The 20,696-nt window shown below is 47.2% G+C and overlaps 1 protein-coding gene across 1 annotated transcript in view; it reads left to right on the plus strand.

The window, feature by feature from the left end:
* Positions 1–20,696, plus strand: part of LOC109883809 (talin-2) — a 104,092-nt gene that overhangs the window by 63,966 nt on the left and 19,430 nt on the right. The window contains exons 11-27 of the mRNA XM_031815035.1: positions 2,003–2,104; positions 2,333–2,409; positions 3,516–3,696; positions 4,574–4,687; positions 5,333–5,441; positions 6,220–6,428; positions 7,656–7,754; positions 7,894–8,061; positions 9,029–9,163; positions 9,294–9,453; positions 12,849–13,015; positions 14,640–14,768; positions 18,655–18,768; positions 18,928–19,041; positions 19,344–19,478; positions 19,663–19,791; positions 19,916–20,018. Of these exons, the coding sequence (XP_031670895.1) occupies positions 2,003–2,104; positions 2,333–2,409; positions 3,516–3,696; positions 4,574–4,687; positions 5,333–5,441; positions 6,220–6,428; positions 7,656–7,754; positions 7,894–8,061; positions 9,029–9,163; positions 9,294–9,453; positions 12,849–13,015; positions 14,640–14,768; positions 18,655–18,768; positions 18,928–19,041; positions 19,344–19,478; positions 19,663–19,791; positions 19,916–20,018 (2,245 nt within the window). The remainder of the gene's footprint in view (positions 1–2,002; positions 2,105–2,332; positions 2,410–3,515; positions 3,697–4,573; positions 4,688–5,332; positions 5,442–6,219; positions 6,429–7,655; positions 7,755–7,893; positions 8,062–9,028; positions 9,164–9,293; positions 9,454–12,848; positions 13,016–14,639; positions 14,769–18,654; positions 18,769–18,927; positions 19,042–19,343; positions 19,479–19,662; positions 19,792–19,915; positions 20,019–20,696) is intronic.

Raw genomic sequence — 20,696 nt, forward strand, 5'->3', positions numbered from 1 at the left:
ACATGTATGTCCGTTGTGCTGTATTTCTTAGGTAGATTACACATAGATAGACTCTCAGTAAATGAAATGTTCATCTGAATGTTTCTCTTCTCATAAACAATTAGTGCGAAGACTCTTCTCGTCACTCATTCAATTGTTCAACTTAATATATTGAACAAACCCCCCTTTGTCTTGCCTGAATGCCCTTTGTGACTTTACTAAGAGTCAGTGACTAAAGACATGTCTAATCTAGAAGATCTCTTTTTGTAGACATGCCGTCTTTACCAAACACTCAATTGAATTAATCCTCTCTGTGTTGGTACAGTTCAGGAATGTTCCCTCTGTGTCCCAAATGTTCCCTCTGCACCATATTCCCTTTAAAGTGCTCTACTTTTGACCGGAGGGAATAGGGTGCCATCTGGCATGCAGCCCCTGTACCTTGATACTGAAGCTGTTGAGGTTAAGCTGTACTTTTTGGTGAATGCTTTGAAATATATTCCTAGCATTTTATTCAACCAATCATGCATATTCCTTTGTGGGGATCCTTTCATCCATTTTCAAACCCCTGTTGGCAGGGTCAGATCAGTTTCATATTCTAAAAGATGATGTCCAGAAATAGGACTAAGGAATATAGAATGATATTCTATGGAATGTCTCCTGATATTTAACGTCCGAAGTGATTTTCTTCTTTCCCCACACAGATTCTTCCATGTGAAGTGTGCCTTTATATGACTAACTGTAATTGGTTTAATCTGACAGTGGCTACAGCCTGCTAGCAGTTTGATGTCTAGGCTCCAGCAGCTCAATGTCTGGCGTCTGTTATAAATAACTTATTCCATACGTTCACATGAATCCCCACACACTGAGCCAAGTCCTCTATGTAAACTCATTCCATACGTTCACATGAATCCCCACACACTGAGCCAAGTCCTCTATGTAAACTCATTCCATACGTTCACATGAATCCCCACACACTGAGCCAAGTCCTCTATGTAAACTCATTCCATACGTTCACATGAATCCCCACACACTGAGCCAAGTCCTCTATGTAAACTCATTCCATATGTTCACATGAATCCCCACACACTGAGCCAAGTCCTCTATGTAAACAAATGACAAGCGAAGCCACTGCAGTGGTTGGGATCTTGCTTTGAATGTTATTCCAGTAAGAGATGCTGTATAAAGTTTGCCATTAGCTGGAGCATTTGTCATGAACCTCTGTGTGTTATTCCAGTGTGAGATGGAGCATTTGTCATGAACCTCTGTGTGTTATTCCAGTGTGAGATGTAGCATTTGGCATCCTGTGTTTGACTGTGGTAGGATTTGCTATGAAGCCGTGTGTGTTTGCCTCTGGTAGGGATGTATAGGATTTGGTATGAAGCCGTGTGTGTTTGCCTCTGGTAGGGAGGTATAGGATTTGGTATGAAGCCGTGTGTGTTTGCCTCTGGTAGGGATGTATAGGATTTGGTATGAAGCCGTGTGTGTTTGCCTCTGGTAGGGAGGTATAGGATTTGGTATGAAGCCGTGTGTGTTTGCCTCTGGTAAGGAGGTATAGGATTTGGTATGAAGCCGTGTGTGTTTGCCTCTGGTAGGGAGGTATAGGATTTGGTATGAAGCCGTGTGTGTTTGCCTCTGGTAGGGAGGTATAAGATTTGGTATGAAGCCGTGTGTGTTTGCCTCTGGTAGGGAGGTATAGGATTTGGTATGAAGCCGTGTGTGTTTGCCTCTGGTAGGGATGTATAGGATTTGGTATGAAGCCGTGTGTGTTTGCCTCTGGTAGGGAGGTATAGGATTTGGTATGAAGCCGTGTGTGTTTGCCTCTGGTAGGGAGGTATAGGATTTGGTATGAAGCCGTGTGTGTTTGCCTCTGGTAGGGATGTATAGGATTTGGTATGAAGCCGTGTGTGTTTGCCTCTGGTAGGGATGTATAGGAATTGGTATCATCCTGTGTTTGTCTGTCTGTTGTAGGCTTTTGTAATAGTCCGGTATAAAATGCTATATTTGGTATGGACCTCTGCTGTAGGATTTTGGGGAGTACCAGGAGAGCTACTACTCAGTCCAGACCACTGAGGGAGAACAAATCTCTCAGCTCATCGCTGGATACATCGACATCATCCTCAAAAAGGTGAGTTTAGGAAACCCTTTCCCATCGCAGCTAGATTATCCACTTGTTAAAGTGAGGGACACTGCTTCTAGAAAACATCAATACTCCCATGCATGTCCAAATAGTTATGCCTAAACCTACCTGCCAATCACAATATGTGTTGCCTTTTAGAGATGGAATAGCCATTGTCACCTTTGTGAACCAAATGTCACTTTGTGAATTTCTCTCTCTTTCTCTCTGTCTCTGTAGAAGCAAAGTAAAGACCGTTTTGGTTTAGAAGGAGATGAAGAATCCACCATGCTGGAAGAATCCGTCTCCCCTAAGAAGTATGTGAACTGTTATATAATGCTCAGCAACACACACTAGTAGTGTCGTACAGACCAGGGTTGTGTTCATTAGGACACGCAACAGAAAACATTTCAACATTATTGGAGAGATCCAGGTAGTTATTGGAGAGATCCAGGTAGTTATTGGAGAGATCCAGGTAGTTATTGGAGAGATCCAGGTAGTTATTGGAGAGATCCAGGTAGTTATTGGAGAGATCCAGGTAGTTATTGGAGAGATCCAGGTAGTCTCGCCTGTTTTTGTCCGTTCAGTGGCTAATGAAGCCAACATGGCCTCAGTCCCATTTTATGTTCCAGCTATAACGTATAGATCTCATAAATACACCTGACTGTACTCATGAACACTTCCCCATCAGTGAGGATAGTTTTGTCCCTTAGGATCAACTTCCTCTGTTGGAGTTTCTCTTTTTCTCTGTTCTCTCCATCCGGATAAACAACATTTTTATCTGGACTTCCCTAATTACACGCGTATTAGTCCCTTTATCTACGTAGAGCTGTCGTTAAATTACATAAGCTGTTTTCCTGTCTAGTCTCAATTGATGTTTCCGTTCCTGTACTGAGGGAATATTGGCCTTGAGAGTGTCCCAAATGGCTCCCTATTTAGTGCATTACTTTTGGCCAGAGCCCTATGTGCCCTGATCAAAAGTAGCACACTAATTAGGGTATAGGGTGCCATTTGAGACACAGACCTTGTGTTGTTCCCTTATCTGGGCCAGTCAGTGTGGAGGATAGCATAGAGGGCCTAAGGGAAGACACAGGCATTAATACTGCAAACTCACAGGAAACCAAACCTGGAAGGCTTCGTCTGAAGAATAACAGAGTCTTGTTCCTGGAAGAACACAATGAAGGTTTGATGTCGGCCGTGGTTCCTGTTAGCACCACACACACACACACCGAGTCTGGCAAACAGATACCACCATCCTTCGATAGTTGGACCACCTGTGGATGGGAAAGGTGACGCTGTCACCTGAAATGCTATCGATAATTATGTGATGAATATTAATTATCACAGATGCGTTTTTTTGAAAATCATGCACAGACCATAGTTAATTCATGTAGAATTTCTCTGTTTATCTGCGTGTTTCCAGGTCGACGATCCTGCAGCAGCAGTTTAACCGTGTGGGTCGTGTGGAGCATGGCTCTGTGGCTCTACCAGGGGTGATCAGGTCTGGCTCTATAGGAGCAGAGTCTCTCAGCATGGGCACCATGCCTTCTGCACAGCAACAGGTCATCATGGGACAGATGCACCGAGGACACATGCCACCACTGGTGAGAGCAGGAATGCAATGTTACACGTTCTCTCTCTCTCTCACACACACACTTTCTCCCCCTCTTCTTTCTGTTTCTCTCTCTCTCTCACTCACTCTCTCACTCTCTCTCTCACTCTCTCTCTCTCTCTCTCTCTCTCTCTCTCTCTCTCTCTCACTCTCTTTCTCACTCTCTCTCTCTCTCTCACTCTCTCTCTCACTCTCTCTCTCACTCTCTCTCTCTCTCTCTCACTCTCTCTCTCACTCTCTCTCTCTCTCTCACTCTCTCTCTCACTCTCTCTCTCTCTCTCTCTCTCACTCTCTCTCTCTCTCTCACTCTCTCTCTCTCTCTCTCACTCTCTCTCTCACTCTCTCTCTCACTCTCTCTCTCTCACTCTCTCTCTCACTCTCTCTCTCTCTCTCTCACTCTCTCTCTCACTCTCTCTCTCTCTCTCTCTCTCTCTCTCTCTCTCTCTCTCTCTCTCTCTCTCTCTCTCTCTCTCTCTCTCTCTCTCTCTCTCTCTCTCTCTCTCTCTCTCTCTCTCTCTCTCTCTCTCTCTCTCTCTCTCTCTCTCTCACTCTCTCTCACTCTCTCTCACTCTCTCTCACTCTCTCTCTCTCTCTCACTCTCTCTCTCTCTCACTCTCTCTCACTCTCTCTCACTCTCTCTCTCTCACTCTCTCTCTCTCACTCTCTCTCTCTCACACTTTCTCTCTCTCTCTCTCACACTTTCTCTCTCTCTCTCTCTCTCACTCTCTCTCTCTCACACACTTTCTCTCTCTCTCTCTCTCACACTTTCTCTCTCACACATCCTCTTTTTAAAATGTATCTCTCTCCATCTCATATCTCTATACGTGTTTAGTAGATATTAATCATGTCTGTGTGTTTATTCTCTCCAGAGCTCGGCCCAGCAGGCCCTGATGGGGACCATCAACACCAGTATGCAGGCAGTACAGCAGGCACAGGCTGATCTGGGGGAGGTGGACAACCTGCCTCCTCTGGGACAGGACATGGTGTGGACACACACACACACACACACACACACACACTTGTCTCCACTGGGACAGGACATGGTGTGGACACACACACACACACACACACACACACACACACACACACACTTGTCTCCACTGGGACAGGACATGGTGTGGACACACACACACTTGTCTCCACTGGGACAGGACATGGTGAGGAGGACATATAACAGCATTCTGACCGTCACACACAGACAAGCACACACACACAGACAAGCACACACACACAGACAAGCACACACACACACAGCACTCAGCTAATTTCACGCCCTATTAACTTATAATTAAGTTGTTAATACTCTTAAAGCTTCTGATCCAAATCTTTACATTTTATATTGTAATTTTCTGACGTTAGATTTTTATGCTTAACGGCATGTTTAATGTATGTACATAACACTCCTTAAAATAAATGTAACTACGTCTATGCTCACCCTAGTGCTCTTCCCTCAACGCCATTCTCCCTGCTTCAGCTCCTAGATCACCATTCATCCTCCAACTCCCATCCTGACTTTCTGATGTTTCATTCTTCTTATTTACTTATATGTTCTGCAATTCAGCTTTTAGCTGCCAAGTTCCACCTTCATGTGATAATTCTGATGAACCAGTACCATCTCTCTCCTCCAGGCGTCCAAGGTGTGGATCCAGAACAAGGTGGATGAGTCCAAACATGAGATCCACTCCCAGGTGGACGCCATCACCGCAGGAACAGCTTCTGTGGTCAACCTCACCGCTGGTACGTGGCTTTGGGATGACTCAGGAAATGACCATTTTTACAAGACGTTTTTCTTCATTTTTATGTCTTGTGGTTTTAAATGATTCACACTTGACATTTTTCAAATTAATGATCTGGTTTTCATTACGTGTAAATCTACAGTAATGGTGAACTGTTATCCATTATAATGTGTACTAGTGGGCCATGTGAGCTGGCAGTATTCTTCATATCATTGGTTTGATGCCATGCTGAACCCAGCCAAGGGACAGTCGGTGCTTCAACCATCTGTTTCAATATAAGGGGACTTCCCTGCTCTGTTGTCCAGTAGCAATCAGAGAAGAGTACTGATATAGGATCTGTTTGGCCTTTCAGACCATCGTATAGTGAATAAGATGACATGGACCAGGGGTCCTGATCCTGGACCAGCGCTCTGAGATGCTTTATACGGTCCCTGACCCTTTCCCCTTTTATCTAAACGTCTGGTCATTCCCACCAGCAGTCTAATGTCTAAACAGAATGATCTAATGTGACATGCTGAATTGACTGGCTGAGTGTAACTTGGGTATATGTTTGACGCATACTGGCTCACTGTACTGCACCCTGTTAGGTACCCAGAGGACAGGCCAGAAGGGCTTGAGATGGTTAACTTGGCTCTCTTTATCTCTCTATCTCTGTCTCGTTTTTTCCTTCTCTATCCTCTCTGCCTCTTTCCATCCCCACTCTCTTTCACTTTTGCTTACTATACTCTATTCCCTCTGCCTCTCTGCTCTCTCTCTCTTCCCCTCCCTCCCTCTTATAGGTGACCCGACCGACACAGACTACACTGCAGTGGGCTGTGCCATCACCACCATCTCCTCCAACCTGACAGAGATGTCTAAGGGTGTGAAGCTACTGGCTGCTCTTATAGAGGACGACACGGGCGGGAGCAATGACCTTATGGGTGCCGCTAGGAACCTTGCCGGGGCCGTCTCTGACCTGCTCAAGGCTGTGGAGCCTGCCTCCGGAGAGGTGAGACAGGGCTGGCGGAGGCAGATGCCTCAGCACTGGTCCAGGAGAGCCTAGAGTGTTTACGGCTTTTGTTCCAGCTTAGTGCAAAGCAAGCACACTTGAAACAAAAGCCTGCAGATTGGCCTACTGCGGCTTTCCGTGGCCAGAGTTTTCTACCAACAATGCTTCAGCCCAACACCTGTGGTATCTGAAGAGCACATGAGCTGGCTTCTGCACATGATTCAATGTTCTAGACCTACTTGGGCCTCTCATTAAGTTCCATTGTCCCTGATATAAGGCATTTTATATTCTCTTTAGTAACAGAACAAACATCACAGTTGATCTTTCCCAGTTGTATTGCCTGTAAAGAGAGGTTAACAGAAGGCTGTAGAGTGTGTTAGGTTTGACCTCTGATTGATTGGAGGTGTTTATACTGTACTTATCACTAATGCACCACTGGCCTCAATAATACCAACTGAGCTCCTACTGTATTCATATGGTGGCACTCCTCCCAGTTACAAGGCTTAATTTGATTAATATTTCCCTTTTTTAGGGAGTGTGTCATGTGTTGGCTGTCTATTGTATTCCTGCCCTCATGTCTGAACAGAGACAGATGGCCAGAGACCGACAGCCAGGCAGAACCATAACAAAATATGGCCATTTGAGCTATTCACCCTTCCTTTGCTACTGTGTGTTTTGTTCATGTTGAACAAAACAAAGGCTGGTGAGGATCATTCTCATGTGAATGATTCATCACTGCCATGTTGAATAATGGATTTCACATCTGGGGCGGCAGGGAGCCTAGTGGTTAGAGCGTTGGACTAGTAACCGAAAAGTTCAAATCCCGAGCTTACAAGATACAAATCTGTCGTTCTGCCCCTGAACAGGCAGTTAACCCACTGTTCCTAGGCCGTCATTGAAAATAAGAATTTGTTCTTAACTGACTTGCCTAGTTAAATAAAGGTAAAATAAATAAAAACATAGACCTGCACCAGTTCACTATGCTCACAGTGTTCTCTTCAAGGCCAGTTGGGATAATAATGTTTTGGGGAGATTCTGTCTTGACAATATGAAAATACCCTGATGTGGATTCAGAAATACAGTAGCTCATCTAAACTAATCTAGTGTGCCGACCTTCTGGGGTTAAGCGTAGATGCTGAGCCAGCTGTAAGTTGGGTCTACCTACCGTAGACCCCACGTGGGCTAACCCTTGTGCCATAGCTGTACTCTGACTTCCTGTTCCCTCAGCCCCGTCAGACAGTGCTGAGTGCAGCAGGCAGTATAGGCCAGGCCAGTGGGGACCTGCTACTTCAGATAGGAGAGAACGAGTCAGACGAGAGGTTCCAGGTAAGAGTTTGTTTATTTTCAATTTTTCTCATTACAACCTTTCACATGCGATTCAGACTCAGCACATTTAGAGGGATTATTCTGCAGTTGCACCTAATCTGATGGGATTGGACATGAATAATGGTGATGACCATTTCAGGAGGTGCTGATGATCCTGGCCAAGGCGGTGGCCAACGCGGCAGCCATGATGGTGCTGAAGGCTAAGAACGTGGCCCAGGTGGCAGATGACACGGTCCTACAGAACAGAGTCATCGCAGCTGCCACGCAGTGTGCCCTCTCCACCTCCCAGCTGGTGGCCTGTGCCAAGGTACAACACACTCCCACTTTCACACACTCCCACTGACATTTCATCATGATGAGAATGATGTGAGAAGGGGGAAAGGTTTGTGGCAGTGCTGCGGTGGATAATTCAACAACAGTAGCTATGATTCTTCCACTTCAATAACCCAGGTAAAGTTAGTAACTTCAATAACCCCAGGTAAAGTGACTAACTTCAATAACCCCAGGTAAAGTGACTAACTTCAATAACCCCAGGTAAAGTGACTAACTTCAATAACCCCAGGTAAAGTGACTAACTTCAATAACCCCAGGTAAAGTGACTAACTTCAATAACCCCAGGTAAAGTGACTAACTTCAATAACCCCAGGTAAAGTGACTAACTTCAATAACCCCAGGTAAAGTGACTATAACTTCAATAACCCCAGGTAAAGTGACTATAACTTCAATAACCCCAGGTAAAGTGACTATAACTTCAATAACCCCAGGTAAAGTGACTATAACTTCAATAACCCCAGGTAAAGTGACTATAACTTCAATAACCCCAGGTAAAGTGACTATAACTTCAATAACCCCAGGTAAAGTGACTATAACTTCAATAACCCCAGGTAAAGTGACTATAACTTCAATAACCCCAGGTAAAGTGACTAACATTAATAATATACACAGATGTTCAACAGAAGTGTTTTTCATCTTAAATGATTTGTTTACTTCATATTTTTTCCTTTGTTTCTCTTTCAACACATTCACTCATTTTCCTCCATCACCCCTTCCTCTCCAGGTGGTGACTGTCACCATCAAATCAAATCAAATGTATTTATATAGCCCTTCGTACATCAGCTGATATCTCAAAGTGCTGTACAGAAACCCAGCCTAAAACCCCAAACAGCAAGCAATGCAGGTGTAGAAGCACGGCTCTGGTGTTCCAGGAGCAGCTGATCTCGCTCTTCCTCTAACTCTCTATATCCCTCTCTCACTTTCTCCATCTCTCCCTGCAGGTGGTGAGTCCCACCATCAGCTCCCCAGTGTGCCAGGAGCAGCTGATTGAGGCAGGGAAGCTGGTGGACCGCTCAGTGGAGGGCTGTGTCCAGGCCTGTCTGTCTGCCACAGTCGACGGGGAGATGCTGAAGCAGGTGAGCAGAGTTGGGGTCAACTCCATCTCAATTTCAGTACAGTTTTCTCATATAGAAGCATTGAGGAACATTGAAATGGGTTTGTCAGTGTACTTCCTGAATTGAAACTGAATTGAGAGACATCCTGCAGATGAGTTCTGCAGCCAGTGTTGTCGGTCAGGTCCTGGGGGACCTGCTGGAGCACGTATGCCACTACGCCTCCCACGGCGAGCCCATTGGTCGCTACGACCAGGCCACCGACACCATCATGACCGTAACAGAGAGCATCTTCAGCTCCATGGGAGACGCAGGTGAGGAGAGGAGGGAAGGAAGGGGATTCCCTAGTAGTGGTAGTGATGAAGTCACTAAATAGAACTATTAAATTAAATGCCAATAAAGCTTGATTTAATTGTTTAAATTGATGAATGTTTGTTGATATTTAGATTTAAACCCTCTTGGTGTATAGAAAGTGTCTGCCAGCTGCTCTAAAGAACCTCATTCTGTTCTGTACCCAACCTGTTGAAGAATGCTGGCTTTCAGCCAACAGCAAATATGTGGGTTCAAGTCACACCTGACATAAGCCTCAGTTAGTTGAGTATAAAATGGATTGGAAAAAGACTCATTCTCTCTCCCAGGGGAGTGTTGGCAGATTGGCTCGAGTTCTCAATGCTGGCTGCCAGATGACTGCAGTTTAAAGCCATGTGTTCTTTAATAGAGAGAATAACTACCCATCTCTCGTCTCCTTGGACTAGTATGATTTAGTCATACAGTAGCCTAACTTTGTCTGGTTCTCTCTCTCCTTTCACTCTCTTGCTCGCTCTCTCTCGCTCTCTCTCGCTCGCTGCCTCGCTCTCTCTCGCTCGCTGCCTCGCTCTCGCTCGCTGCCTCGCTCTCTCTCGCTGCCTCGCTCTCTCTCGCTGCCTCGCTCTCTCTCGCTCGCTGCCTCGCTCTCTCTCGCTCGCTGCCTCGCTCTCTCTCGCTCGCTGCCTCGCTCTCTCTCGCTCGCTGCCTCGCTCTCTCTCGCTCACTGCCTCGCTCTCTCTCTCTCTCGCTCGCTGCCTCGCTCTCTCTCGCTCGCTGCCTCGCTCTCTCTCGCTCGCTGCCTCGCTCTCTCTCGCTCGCTGGCTCGCTCTCTCTCTCTCGCTGGCTCGCTCTCTCTCTCTCGCTGGCTCGCTCTCTCTCTCTCGCTGGCTCGCTCTCTCTCTCTCTCGCTGGCTCGCTCTCTCTCTCTCTCGCTGGCTCGCTCTCTCTCTCTCTCGCTGGCTCGCTCTCTCTCTCTCGCTGGCTCGCTCTCTCTCTCTCGCTGGCTCGCTCTCTCTCTCTCGCTGGCTCGCTCTCTCTCTCTCGCTGGCTCGCTCTCTCTCTCGCTGGCTCGCTCTCTCTCTCTCGCTGGCTCGCTCTCTCTCTCTCGCTGGCTCGCTCGCTCTCTCTCTCTCGCTGGCTCGCTCGCTCTCTCTCTCTCGCTGGCTCGCTCGCTCTCTCTCTCTCGCTGGCTCGCTCTCTCTCTCTCGCTGGCTCGCTCTCTCTCTCGCTGGCTCTCTCTCTCTCGCTGGCTCGCTCTCTCTCTCGCTGGCTCGCTCTCTCTCTCTCGCTGGCTCGCTCTCTCTCTCTCGCTGGCTCGCTCTCTCTCTCTCGCTGGCTCGCTCTCTCTCTCTCGCTGGCTCGCTCTCTCTCTCTCTCGCTGGCTCGCTCTCTCTCTCTCGCTGGCTCGCTCTCTCTCTCTCGCTGGCTCGCTCTCTCTCTCTCGCTGGCTCGCTCTCTCTCTCTCGCTGGCTCGCTCTCTCTCTCTCGCTGGCTCGCTCTCTCTCTCTCGCTGGCTCGCTCTCTCTCTCTCGCTGGCTCGCTCTCTCTCTCTCGCTGGCTCGCTCTCTCTCTCTCGCTGGCTCGCTCTCTCTCTCTCGCTGGCTCGCTCTCTCTCGTCGCTCGCTGGCTCGCTCTCTCTCGCTCGCTGGCTCGCTCTCTCTCGCTCGCTCGCTGGCTCGCTCTCTCTCGCTCGCTCGCTGGCTCTCGCTGGCTCTCTCGCTGGCTCGCTCTCTCTCTCTCGCTGGCTCGCTCTCTCTCTCTCGCTGGCTCGCTCTCTCTCTCTCGCTGGCTCGCTCTCTCTCTCTCGCTGGCTCGCTCTCTCTCGCTCGCTCGCTGGCTCGCTCTCTCTCGCTCGCTCGCTGGCTCGCTCTCTCTCGCTCGCTCGCTGGCTCGCTCTCTCTCGCTCGCTGGCTCGCTCTCTCTCGCTCGCTGGCTCGCTCTCTCTCTCTCGCTGGCTCGCTCGCTCGCTGGCTCGCTCTCTCTCTCTCGCTGGCTCGCTCTCTCTCTCTCTCGCTGGCTCGCTCTCTCTCTCTCTCGCTGGCTCGCTCTCTCTCTCTCGCTGGCTCGCTCTCTCTCTCTCGCTGGCTCGCTCTCTCTCTCTCGCTGGCTCGCTCTCTCTCTCTCGCTGGCTCGCTCTCTCTCTCTCGCTGGCTCGCTCTCTCTCGCTGGCTCGCTCTCTCTCTCTCGCTGGCTCGCTCTCTCTCTCTCGCTGGCTCGCTCTCTCTCTCTCGCTGGCTCGCTCTCTCTCTCTCGCTGGCTCGCTCTCTCTCGCTCGCTGGCTCGCTCTCTCTCGCTCGCTGGCTCGCTCTCTCTCTCTCGCTGGCTCGCTCTCTCTCTCTCGCTGGCTCGCTCTCTCTCTCTCGCTGGCTCGCTCTCTCTCTCTCTCGCTGGCTCGCTCTCTCTCTCTCTCGCTGGCTCGCTCTCTCTCTCTCTCGCTGGCTCGCTCTCTCTCTCTCGCTGGCTCGCTCTCTCTCTCTCGCTGGCTCGCTCTCTGGCTCGCTCTCTCTCTCTCTCTCGCTGGCTCGCTCTCACGCTGACTCACTCTCTCTCGCTTGCACGCTGAGCCGCTCTCTCTCTCGCTCGCTGACTCGCTCTCTCTCGCTCGCTGACTCGCTCTCTCTCTCGCTCGCTGACTCGCTCTCTCTCGCTCGCTGACTCGCTCTCTCTCGCTCGCTGACTCGCTCTCTCTCTCGCTGACTCGCTCTCTCGCTCGGTGGCTCGCTCTCTCGCTCTCGCTTGCTCGCTGACTCGCTCTCACGCTGACTCGCTCTCTCTCGCTTGCACGCTGACTCGCTCTCTCTCGCTCGCTGACTCGCTCTCTCTCGCTCGCTGACTCGCTCTCTCTCGCTCGCTGACTCGCTCTCTCTCGCTGACTCGCTCTCTCTCGCTGACTCGCTCTCTCGCTGACTCGCTCTCTCATGCTGACTCGCTCTCTCTCGCTCGCACGCCGAGCTGCTCTCTCTCTCGCACGCCGACCCGCTCTCTCTCGCACGCCGACCCGCTCTCTCTCGCACGCCGACCCGCTCTCTCTCGCACGCCGACCCGCTCTCTCTCGCACGCCGACCCGCTCTCTCTCGCACGCCGACCCGCTCTCTCTCGCACGCCGACCCGCTCTCTCTCGCACGCCGACCCGCTCTCTCTCGATCGCACGCCGACCCGCTCTCTCTCGATCGCACGCCGACCCGCTCTCTCTCGCTCGCACGCCGACCCGCTCTCTCTCCCTCGCACGCCGACCCGCTCTCTCTCGCTCGCACGCCGACTCGCTCTCTCTCGCTCTCACGCCGACTCGCCCGCGCTCGCTCGCACGCCGACCTGCTCTCGCTCGCTCGCACGAGCACACACACACACACACGTCTCCACCCCTTCTACTTCTACCCATCGCCCTCTTTCTCTCCCCTCTCAGGAGAGATGGTTCGGCAGGCCAGGGTCCTAGCTCAGGCCACCTCTGACCTGGTGAATGCCATGCGGTCAGATGCTGAGGTGGAAGTGGATGTTGACAACTCTAAGAAGCTACTTGCTGCAGCTAAACTACTGGCAGACGCCACAGCCAGGATGGTGGAGGCTGCTAAGGTACAGTATCTAATAATGGCTTACTTACTGTGCTAAGCTTTCGGTCAACGACAACCTTTGCCAGTGTATTATTTTTTATTTAACTAGGCAAATTCTTATTTACAATTTACATTAACATGCATTTCATGTATGTTTGATATGGTTATCCAAATGGGGTTGTATTGCATTTGATTACATTCATTCAAACCGGAGCTTTTTCAACAGTGCTATTTGGGTGCTTCTTGGTTGTCTAGTTAAATATCAGTCTACTTTTATTCAGGCAGTCCACTTGATTCTTCATCTGCTCCTCAGCCTTACAGACAAGTATTAATGTCCCTGCCATCATGAATGCTAAATGGGGCCGTATCTTACAGCTGGTTAGATGCTTTGATTCCACATTAATCACATTATAGCAGCTATCTTTATCACTATCAATGAAGGATTTGCCCAGCCACTGTTTCCTTGGTAACTGTCAGAAAGGGGGGCTGTATTCAATACTATAGCACTACCCCTAGTTGCAGGTAGCCTAGCAGTTAGAGCGTTGGGCAGGTAACCAAAAGGTGAAATATCTGTCGATCTGCCCTTGAGCAATGTACTTAACTCTAATTGCTCCAGGGTTGCCGTCAACATTGGCTAATCCCTGGTTGTAACCCAGGATCTCGGAGGGGGGGGGATATGCACAAAAAATATATATTATACAATGCTAATATAAGCATCGTATAATTGATTGATTGAGGTTAGAGAAGGTTTTGCTGAGGCATGGAGAAAGGATATATGGCAGTAGTGGGGACTCTTCGTTTGGCTTTCTCTCAAAGCTGTGTGCTGAGAAATCTGGACATTAGCCACGTAGTCTAATTTCGGACACTACTCTGTGTTTTCATTTCCAATCCCTTTTATTATTAGGATACGATTGGTTTTCCCTTCAGTGACAATTTCTGATCACACATAAGTGACAGTTAACCTGGTGTACAGGAAGCAGCGAATAGTATCAATGATAGCCTGTACTGGGCTGGCTAACATGACACACTGTTATGAAAAAACTGTTTTGCATTTCAACAGTCAATCACATTATTCCCCTCTACTCTTGAGGAATTAGTACTGTAATGTCTCTTCACATTAGTCTGGGCTTACTATAAACATCACCTTGGGGCTGTGGGTGGTATGTTTTTAGTGTGTGTGTATTAGAGAGATATAAGATGGCTGCTGTAATGTACTGTGGAGGGTTACATTCAGCAGCAGGTGAGGGAAGCGCCTGGCTGATTAATTAACTAAATGGCATGGAGGCTTAGGCTCTAGATTCTCTTCATTCCCTCAACAATAGGACGCACAGAGGCTCTTAGGGATATTGGTTTGTGTGAACTGAACCCAGTCACGTACAATCAGAGACAACTGGAGAGAAAGAGAGAGGTAAAGAGAGCTGGAGCCAGAGGAGGAGGTAATGAAAAGGAATCTTGATGTTTCCTCAACAAGTTGTTGATAGATAGACAAAGAAGAGCTGCTGTCATTACAAACGGACATGATTACAGTTGGACTCTAGCACTTTCCCTGGATGCATCTCCATCTGCTCCAGTTTAATGATGGATGAGGTGCCTTACTTTGTGTGTGTGTGTGTGTGTGTGTGTGTGTGTGTGTGTGTGTGTAACAGGGTGCAGCGGCATACCCAGAGAACGAAGACCAGCAGCAGAGACTGAGGGAGGCGGCTGAGGGGTTACGCGTGGCCACGAACGCTGCAGCTCAGAACGCCATCAAGAAGAAGCTCATTAACAGGCTAGAGGTCAGTTGGATGAGTCTGAGCTAGGCTGGGCAGAGCCATATATGTACAGTATACCTATGGGTGGCTCCGCGAGTTTGGTGCTAAGGTGGCGTCCCATTAATGGGTTTGCCAAACTCTGTATATGGCTCTGGGGCTGAGTAAGCAGGCACTTCCACTTGTGTCTCCTCATCATAGCTCTTGCTCTACATACACACCACATTGTCAGTCGCATGGAAAACAACAGGCTTTGAGTGAAAGTCTAGAAATAGTATTTTTGATATGCTGTATTATTTTGGGCTTTAGGTTAACGTGAAGAGGTGATTACATTACCAGAGCTATTATTTCCAACTGTTGATGTAAACCATGCAAGAACAGTTATATACAGTACAGGACATTACTGAGTGTGTTTGGAGAGCTACAGTGTACTCTGGGTACATTCAACTGTTATAGAAACTTCCTTTCCCTTCCTGTTTACGTTCTGAGAAGTCCTTGTAGGTTTTCCTTCATATGAAAGTAGAGACCATCCAGTATCATTCTTCAATCGTCATCCTACTAGCCACTGAAATGTAAAAGGGGCATTTTACATATGACTGTTGAACGCGGAATGAGGGTGAGCTCGGTTTGGTGTTTTGAAAGTGTGTTAAAAAGTTTCTTAGTATCTAGCTAACTTTTTTGAGTTTGGATCCCGGGACGCAGTTGGCATCAGTTGCTGGGTCTGCTACTCTCTGTCCATTGATCCTGCCGACCAAGACCGGTTCTGAGGAGCTATTTGGTGTAGCTGCTTGCTAGCTGCCTATCAAGCTAGCGGGGTTTTCTTGAGGGCTTGAACTCAGCCCGTGGCTGGGATCACAGATTGTCCCGGGCTTGAGGCTGTCTAGATCCCTGCTGTTTGTTGTTTTCAGTCTTCCCTGCGACCTGCCCTGTCTGGAACTGTGAGGAGTAACAGCGTAACCTACGTTGCTAGGTACCATGACCAAGCCCAAAGCCGGCAGGAGTACTGTTGAGGACAGTGGTGTCTCTTTGTCACAGGTGAGCGAACAACAACAACAAAAAAACAATTCTACATGCAGTTTCAACAACAACAAAATGGCTTGTAGTGTTTTGTCCAAATACTAGTGGACTCGACTAATAAAATAATGGACGACCTGACCAGAGAGAGGTCCAGGACCTGAAGAACAGTTTGCAGGAACAACATGGTTGTGGACGTAATTGCAGAATTGCCACATGAGACCTGGATGGAGTCTGAGGACAAAGTGTGGGAAATGATCTCGGAGAAACTGAAGATGGACCACAAAAGGATTTGAGGTGGAGCATGCCCACAGAACTGGAAAACCCACCACCGGCCCAGGTGACAGGCCCGTAGTGGTCAAGTTCTTGAGGTTTATTGCCTTATCTCGCTAATCTTACAACATTTGCACACTATAGGCTAGTGCTTTTGCTGTTCGTTAGGCCTGCTCATCTTGTTGGCTGACGAAAAGTACATGTGGACAGTTCTTTCAATATCTTCAATATGCACCTCAGAACTGGATATGACAGAGAGCCGTGTGAGTGAGAGATGCTTCAGATTGTGTTGCACACTCAGGGAGAAGGGCACAACGCAGCACTGCAAAAGGCATGGATTTTTTTAGGGTGCATTACGGCCACAAAGGTAATGCCACTGTGAAATTCGAGGCATTATCAAGTGCTTGTCAAATTGTGAATGAGAGACTATTGGCGTGTGTACAGCCTGTGCAAAAACAAAGCCGAGCTCATGCCTTTCGAGAGTTTTTCAAATCATCATTAGTCTCATCATGCAGCCTTACAATGTATTAAAAATCAAAAGATATAACCCAATGTTTGTAGAACAACTAAAGTTACATGAATAACTCTAAATTACGCATATAGGAGTACCTATTTCTTTGTTAACCGCTCAACACAGAATAGAGGCATGTGCGCATTCCCTCAAATCTTTTTGGAGAAAATATTTATTTTATTCAGCTTTGTTCAATTGTATTCTTCATACTATAAAAGAATGCCACTTAATTATAAGCAAATCTTATCTGCTAAATTAAGTAGTATAGCCCACAGCCATTTGGCATAGCCATATCAGGACCTAACATAAGGATAACTCCGAGCATGCTATTCTTTTCTTCTGAAATAGACTACATTTTCTTCATATCATGCTTCTTTAGACCTGTCTAAAATAAATAATGGATTTATTGTGAAGGTGTAGGCTATATTACATGGATTTATTAGACTTTTTAAAATGGCTTGTAGGCTATGTGTGGAAGCCAGGAGATGCTAAATGTGTTTGTTAATTAATGGTCAGTTACCGTGAGACCGGCAGTTATTTGCTTGACAATCACCGGCTGACGACATTTCGTGACCGTCCATGTATTGATCATGTAAAGCGGCCTTTACTAGTTCTAACAGCAGACCTGTCAGCTTGCTGCCAGCTCTTAGCAAACTGTTGGAAAAAATGGTTTGACCAAATACAATGCTATTTCTCTATAAACAAATTAACAACAGACTTTCAGCATGCTTATAGAGAAGGGCACTCAACATGTACTGCACTGACACAAATGACTGATGATTGTTTTATTAGAAGATTGTGGGAGCGGTTAGATTTCAGTGCAGCCTTTGATAGTATTGCCCATAACACAAGTTCTCTCAGCAACAGGTTATGGCTTTTCAACCTCTGCCATATCATGGATTCAGAGCCATCTATCTGATAGAATTCAAATGGTTTTATTTAATGAGAGCTTCTCTGTCAAACATGTAAAGTGTGGTGTACCGCAGGGCAGCTCTCTAGGCTCTCTACTCTTTTTAAAATATTTTTACCAATGACATGCCATTGGCATTAAACAATGTTTGTCCATGTATGCTGATGATTCAACCATATACGCATCAGCAATCACAGCTTATTAAGTCACTGAAACCCTTAACAAAGAGTTGCAGTCTGTTTTATAATCGGTGGCTAGTAATAAACTGGTCCTAAAGCTAAGAGCATTGTATTTGGTACAAATCATTCCCAAATCATTCTAGACCTCAGCTGAATCTGGTAATGAATGGTTTGTTGAACAAGTTGAGTAGACTAAATGACTTGGTGTTACCTTAGATTGTAAACTGTCATGGTCAAAACATATAGGTGCAATGGTTGTAAAGATGGGGAGAGGTCTGTCCGTAATAAAGAGATGCTCTGCTTTTTAGACACCACACTCCAAAAAGCAAGTTCTGCAGACTTTAGTTTTGTCTTATCTTGATTATTGTGTGGTCCAGTGCTAAATGTTTGCAACTTACACAGAGCTCTGACACACACACTTACCCCACTAGACATGCCACCATGGGTCTTTTCATGGTCCAGAATCCAGAACCGATTCAAGAAAGCGTACAGTATTATATAGAGCCATTATTGCATGGAACTGCATTCCATCTCATACTGCTCAAATTAACAGCAAACCTGGTTTCAAAAATAAAGCAACACCTTCCCTTCCCTAGTTTGTGCGTGTATGTATTGATATGGAGGCAACGTGTGCCATTTTTAAGTTGAAGTTTTGCCCTTGAGCTGTTCTTGTCAATGTTCTGTATTGTTCATGTTTTGAGTGGGTCAGACGCTCTCACAGCAGCTAATGGGGATCCTAATAAAATACCAAATCAGGAGATTGTTTGAACCCTACTGCCCGACATTAAAGATGGCACGACAAATATTTGATCTCTGACCTGAGGAACCCTGGCTCTAAATGGAGACTGTCTGCCTCCCAAATGTCACTCTATTCCCTTTAGTACGGTTCTTTTGACCATGGGCCTCCTGGTAAAAATAAGTGCACTATAAAGGGAATGGGGTGCCATTTGAGAGGCATCTTGTGTGTGTGTTGATTCGTCAAGGTAGTGATTCTAAACATGCCTGACGTGTGTGACATTCCAACAGAATGCCGCCAAGCAAGCTGCAGCTGCAGCCACCCAGACTATCGCTGCCTCCCAGAATGCAGCAGCCTCCAATAAGAACACTGCCGCACACCAGCAATTGGTGCAGAGCTGCAAGGTACTGGGGATAAGTCTCTTAATGCCAGGGGACATCACCAGTTACTGCATTGAACACTTTGTATGCCTACTGTAGTTAAACAGCTATATAGGTGCTACAGCTATATAGAAACTGTGGTTGAATACTGTATGTGTGTTGACTGTTTATGCGGCTCACTAGGCCATGGCAGAACACATTCCCCAGCTGGTCCAGGGGGTAAGGGGCAGCCAGGCCCAGCCTGAAGACCTCACTACCCAGCTATCCCTCATCATCACCAGTCAGAACTTCCTACAGGTACTCCACCAGTGCCAGTCTGGCTCCTAATCTCACCACATATTGAATGAAGGGATCTCAATATATTGTACAGTGCTGATATATGTGTGTGTGTGTGTGTGTGTGTGTGTGTGTGTGTGTGTGTGTGTGTGTGTGTGTGTGTGCTTGAAAGCTTCTAAAGATATATTATTGATGATGATGTCTAATACTTGGGTAAGGCTGGGTTTTGTAGTCATAATAGATTCAAATAAAGACATTCTCTGGTACCAAACATCTTCTTGGGATGAATTTGACATTTCTGTTTCCTGTTTCTCTCATGACAGCCTGGCAGTAAGATGGTGACATCAGCGAAGTCGTCTGTTCCCACGGTGATGGACCAGGCCGCTGCTATGCAGCTGGGTCAGTGTGCCAAGAACCTGGCCACCAGCCTGGCAGAGCTCAGAACCGCAGCACAGAAGGTACATAAACACACACACACTTAAGTCATACCTGTCGCTCACCTCTGTCACTTTGTGAGGGTACCTATCCCCTGTTAGGACTAGCCAGCTTCTGATAGACTAGGGCACTAAATACCAGCTCAGGTGGGTTAAACTGTCAGTCTAGAATGACTAATTCAATGGTCTGCTCTCTTGTGCTCTTTAGGCCAACGAAGCCTGCGGCCCCATGGAGATCCACTCAGCTCTCACAGCCGTCCAGACTCTGAAGACTGAGCTCCAAGACGCCAAAATGGCTGCCATAGACATGCAGCTGAAACCACTACCTGGAGAATCGGTCAGGGAAATCGGATTCATTGAATTAATCAACGACTCTCATTACTTCTAGTGATTACTCTTTCATCCATTGTTGAGTCTGTTTGTCTGGGTGTCTGATGTACTGTGTGCTGTTCTCTCTGCAGATGGAGAAGTGTGCTCAGGACCTGGGCAGCACCTCCAAGTCTGTGGGATCCTCCATGGCTCAGCTGCTCACCTGTGCTGCACAGGGAAATGAACACTACACAGGTACTGTACTACTGCCCTGGGGCTCCCATTCTAATTAGAGAAATACCACTAAATAGCAAACTCCATAGCACCACCAGGATGTGTCTATAATAGTATATTTCACTTTTGACTACAGATTTTACTGTTACTACTGAAAGCTTCAACATATTTTGATGCTTCAAGGTCAATAGTAGATTAGATTCAACCTTTTCTCTCTGGAAAGTAGCACAAAGACTAAAGTAGAAGAAATCCTTCCCCTACTTCAATAGATGTGACATTCCTTCAGTAATCTTGTCTAGATGAATGGGGTAATGCAAGCTGATTCAATTTACTAGATTCCTCCCCAATGTGTTGTGTTGATGCTGAAATGTTGCATTCCCTTGTTGAGGCAGTCATAGTTTAGACCTTATGAAACTAAACCAGAGGCTCTTGCTACCTGGTATAGCACACTGTCAACATGAGAGGGCAATGGATATCGGAGGTAATAGCATGTATTTATTAAGGCTTAATTCAATCTTCTGAATGTATTTGGATGTTTGACACATCTGAATGCAAACAGTCCTTTTCATTTAATACATGTTTTATTTGTCACATGCTTGGTAAACAATCGGTATAGACTGACAGTGAAATGTTTACTTATGGGCCCTTCCCAACAATGCAGAGAAAAAAATTTGAACACAAGGAATAAATCCCCAATGA

This window comes from Oncorhynchus kisutch, linkage group LG3 (assembly GCF_002021735.2).
Source record: "Oncorhynchus kisutch isolate 150728-3 linkage group LG3, Okis_V2, whole genome shotgun sequence".
NCBI classification, from domain to species: Eukaryota; Metazoa; Chordata; class Actinopteri; order Salmoniformes; family Salmonidae; genus Oncorhynchus; species Oncorhynchus kisutch.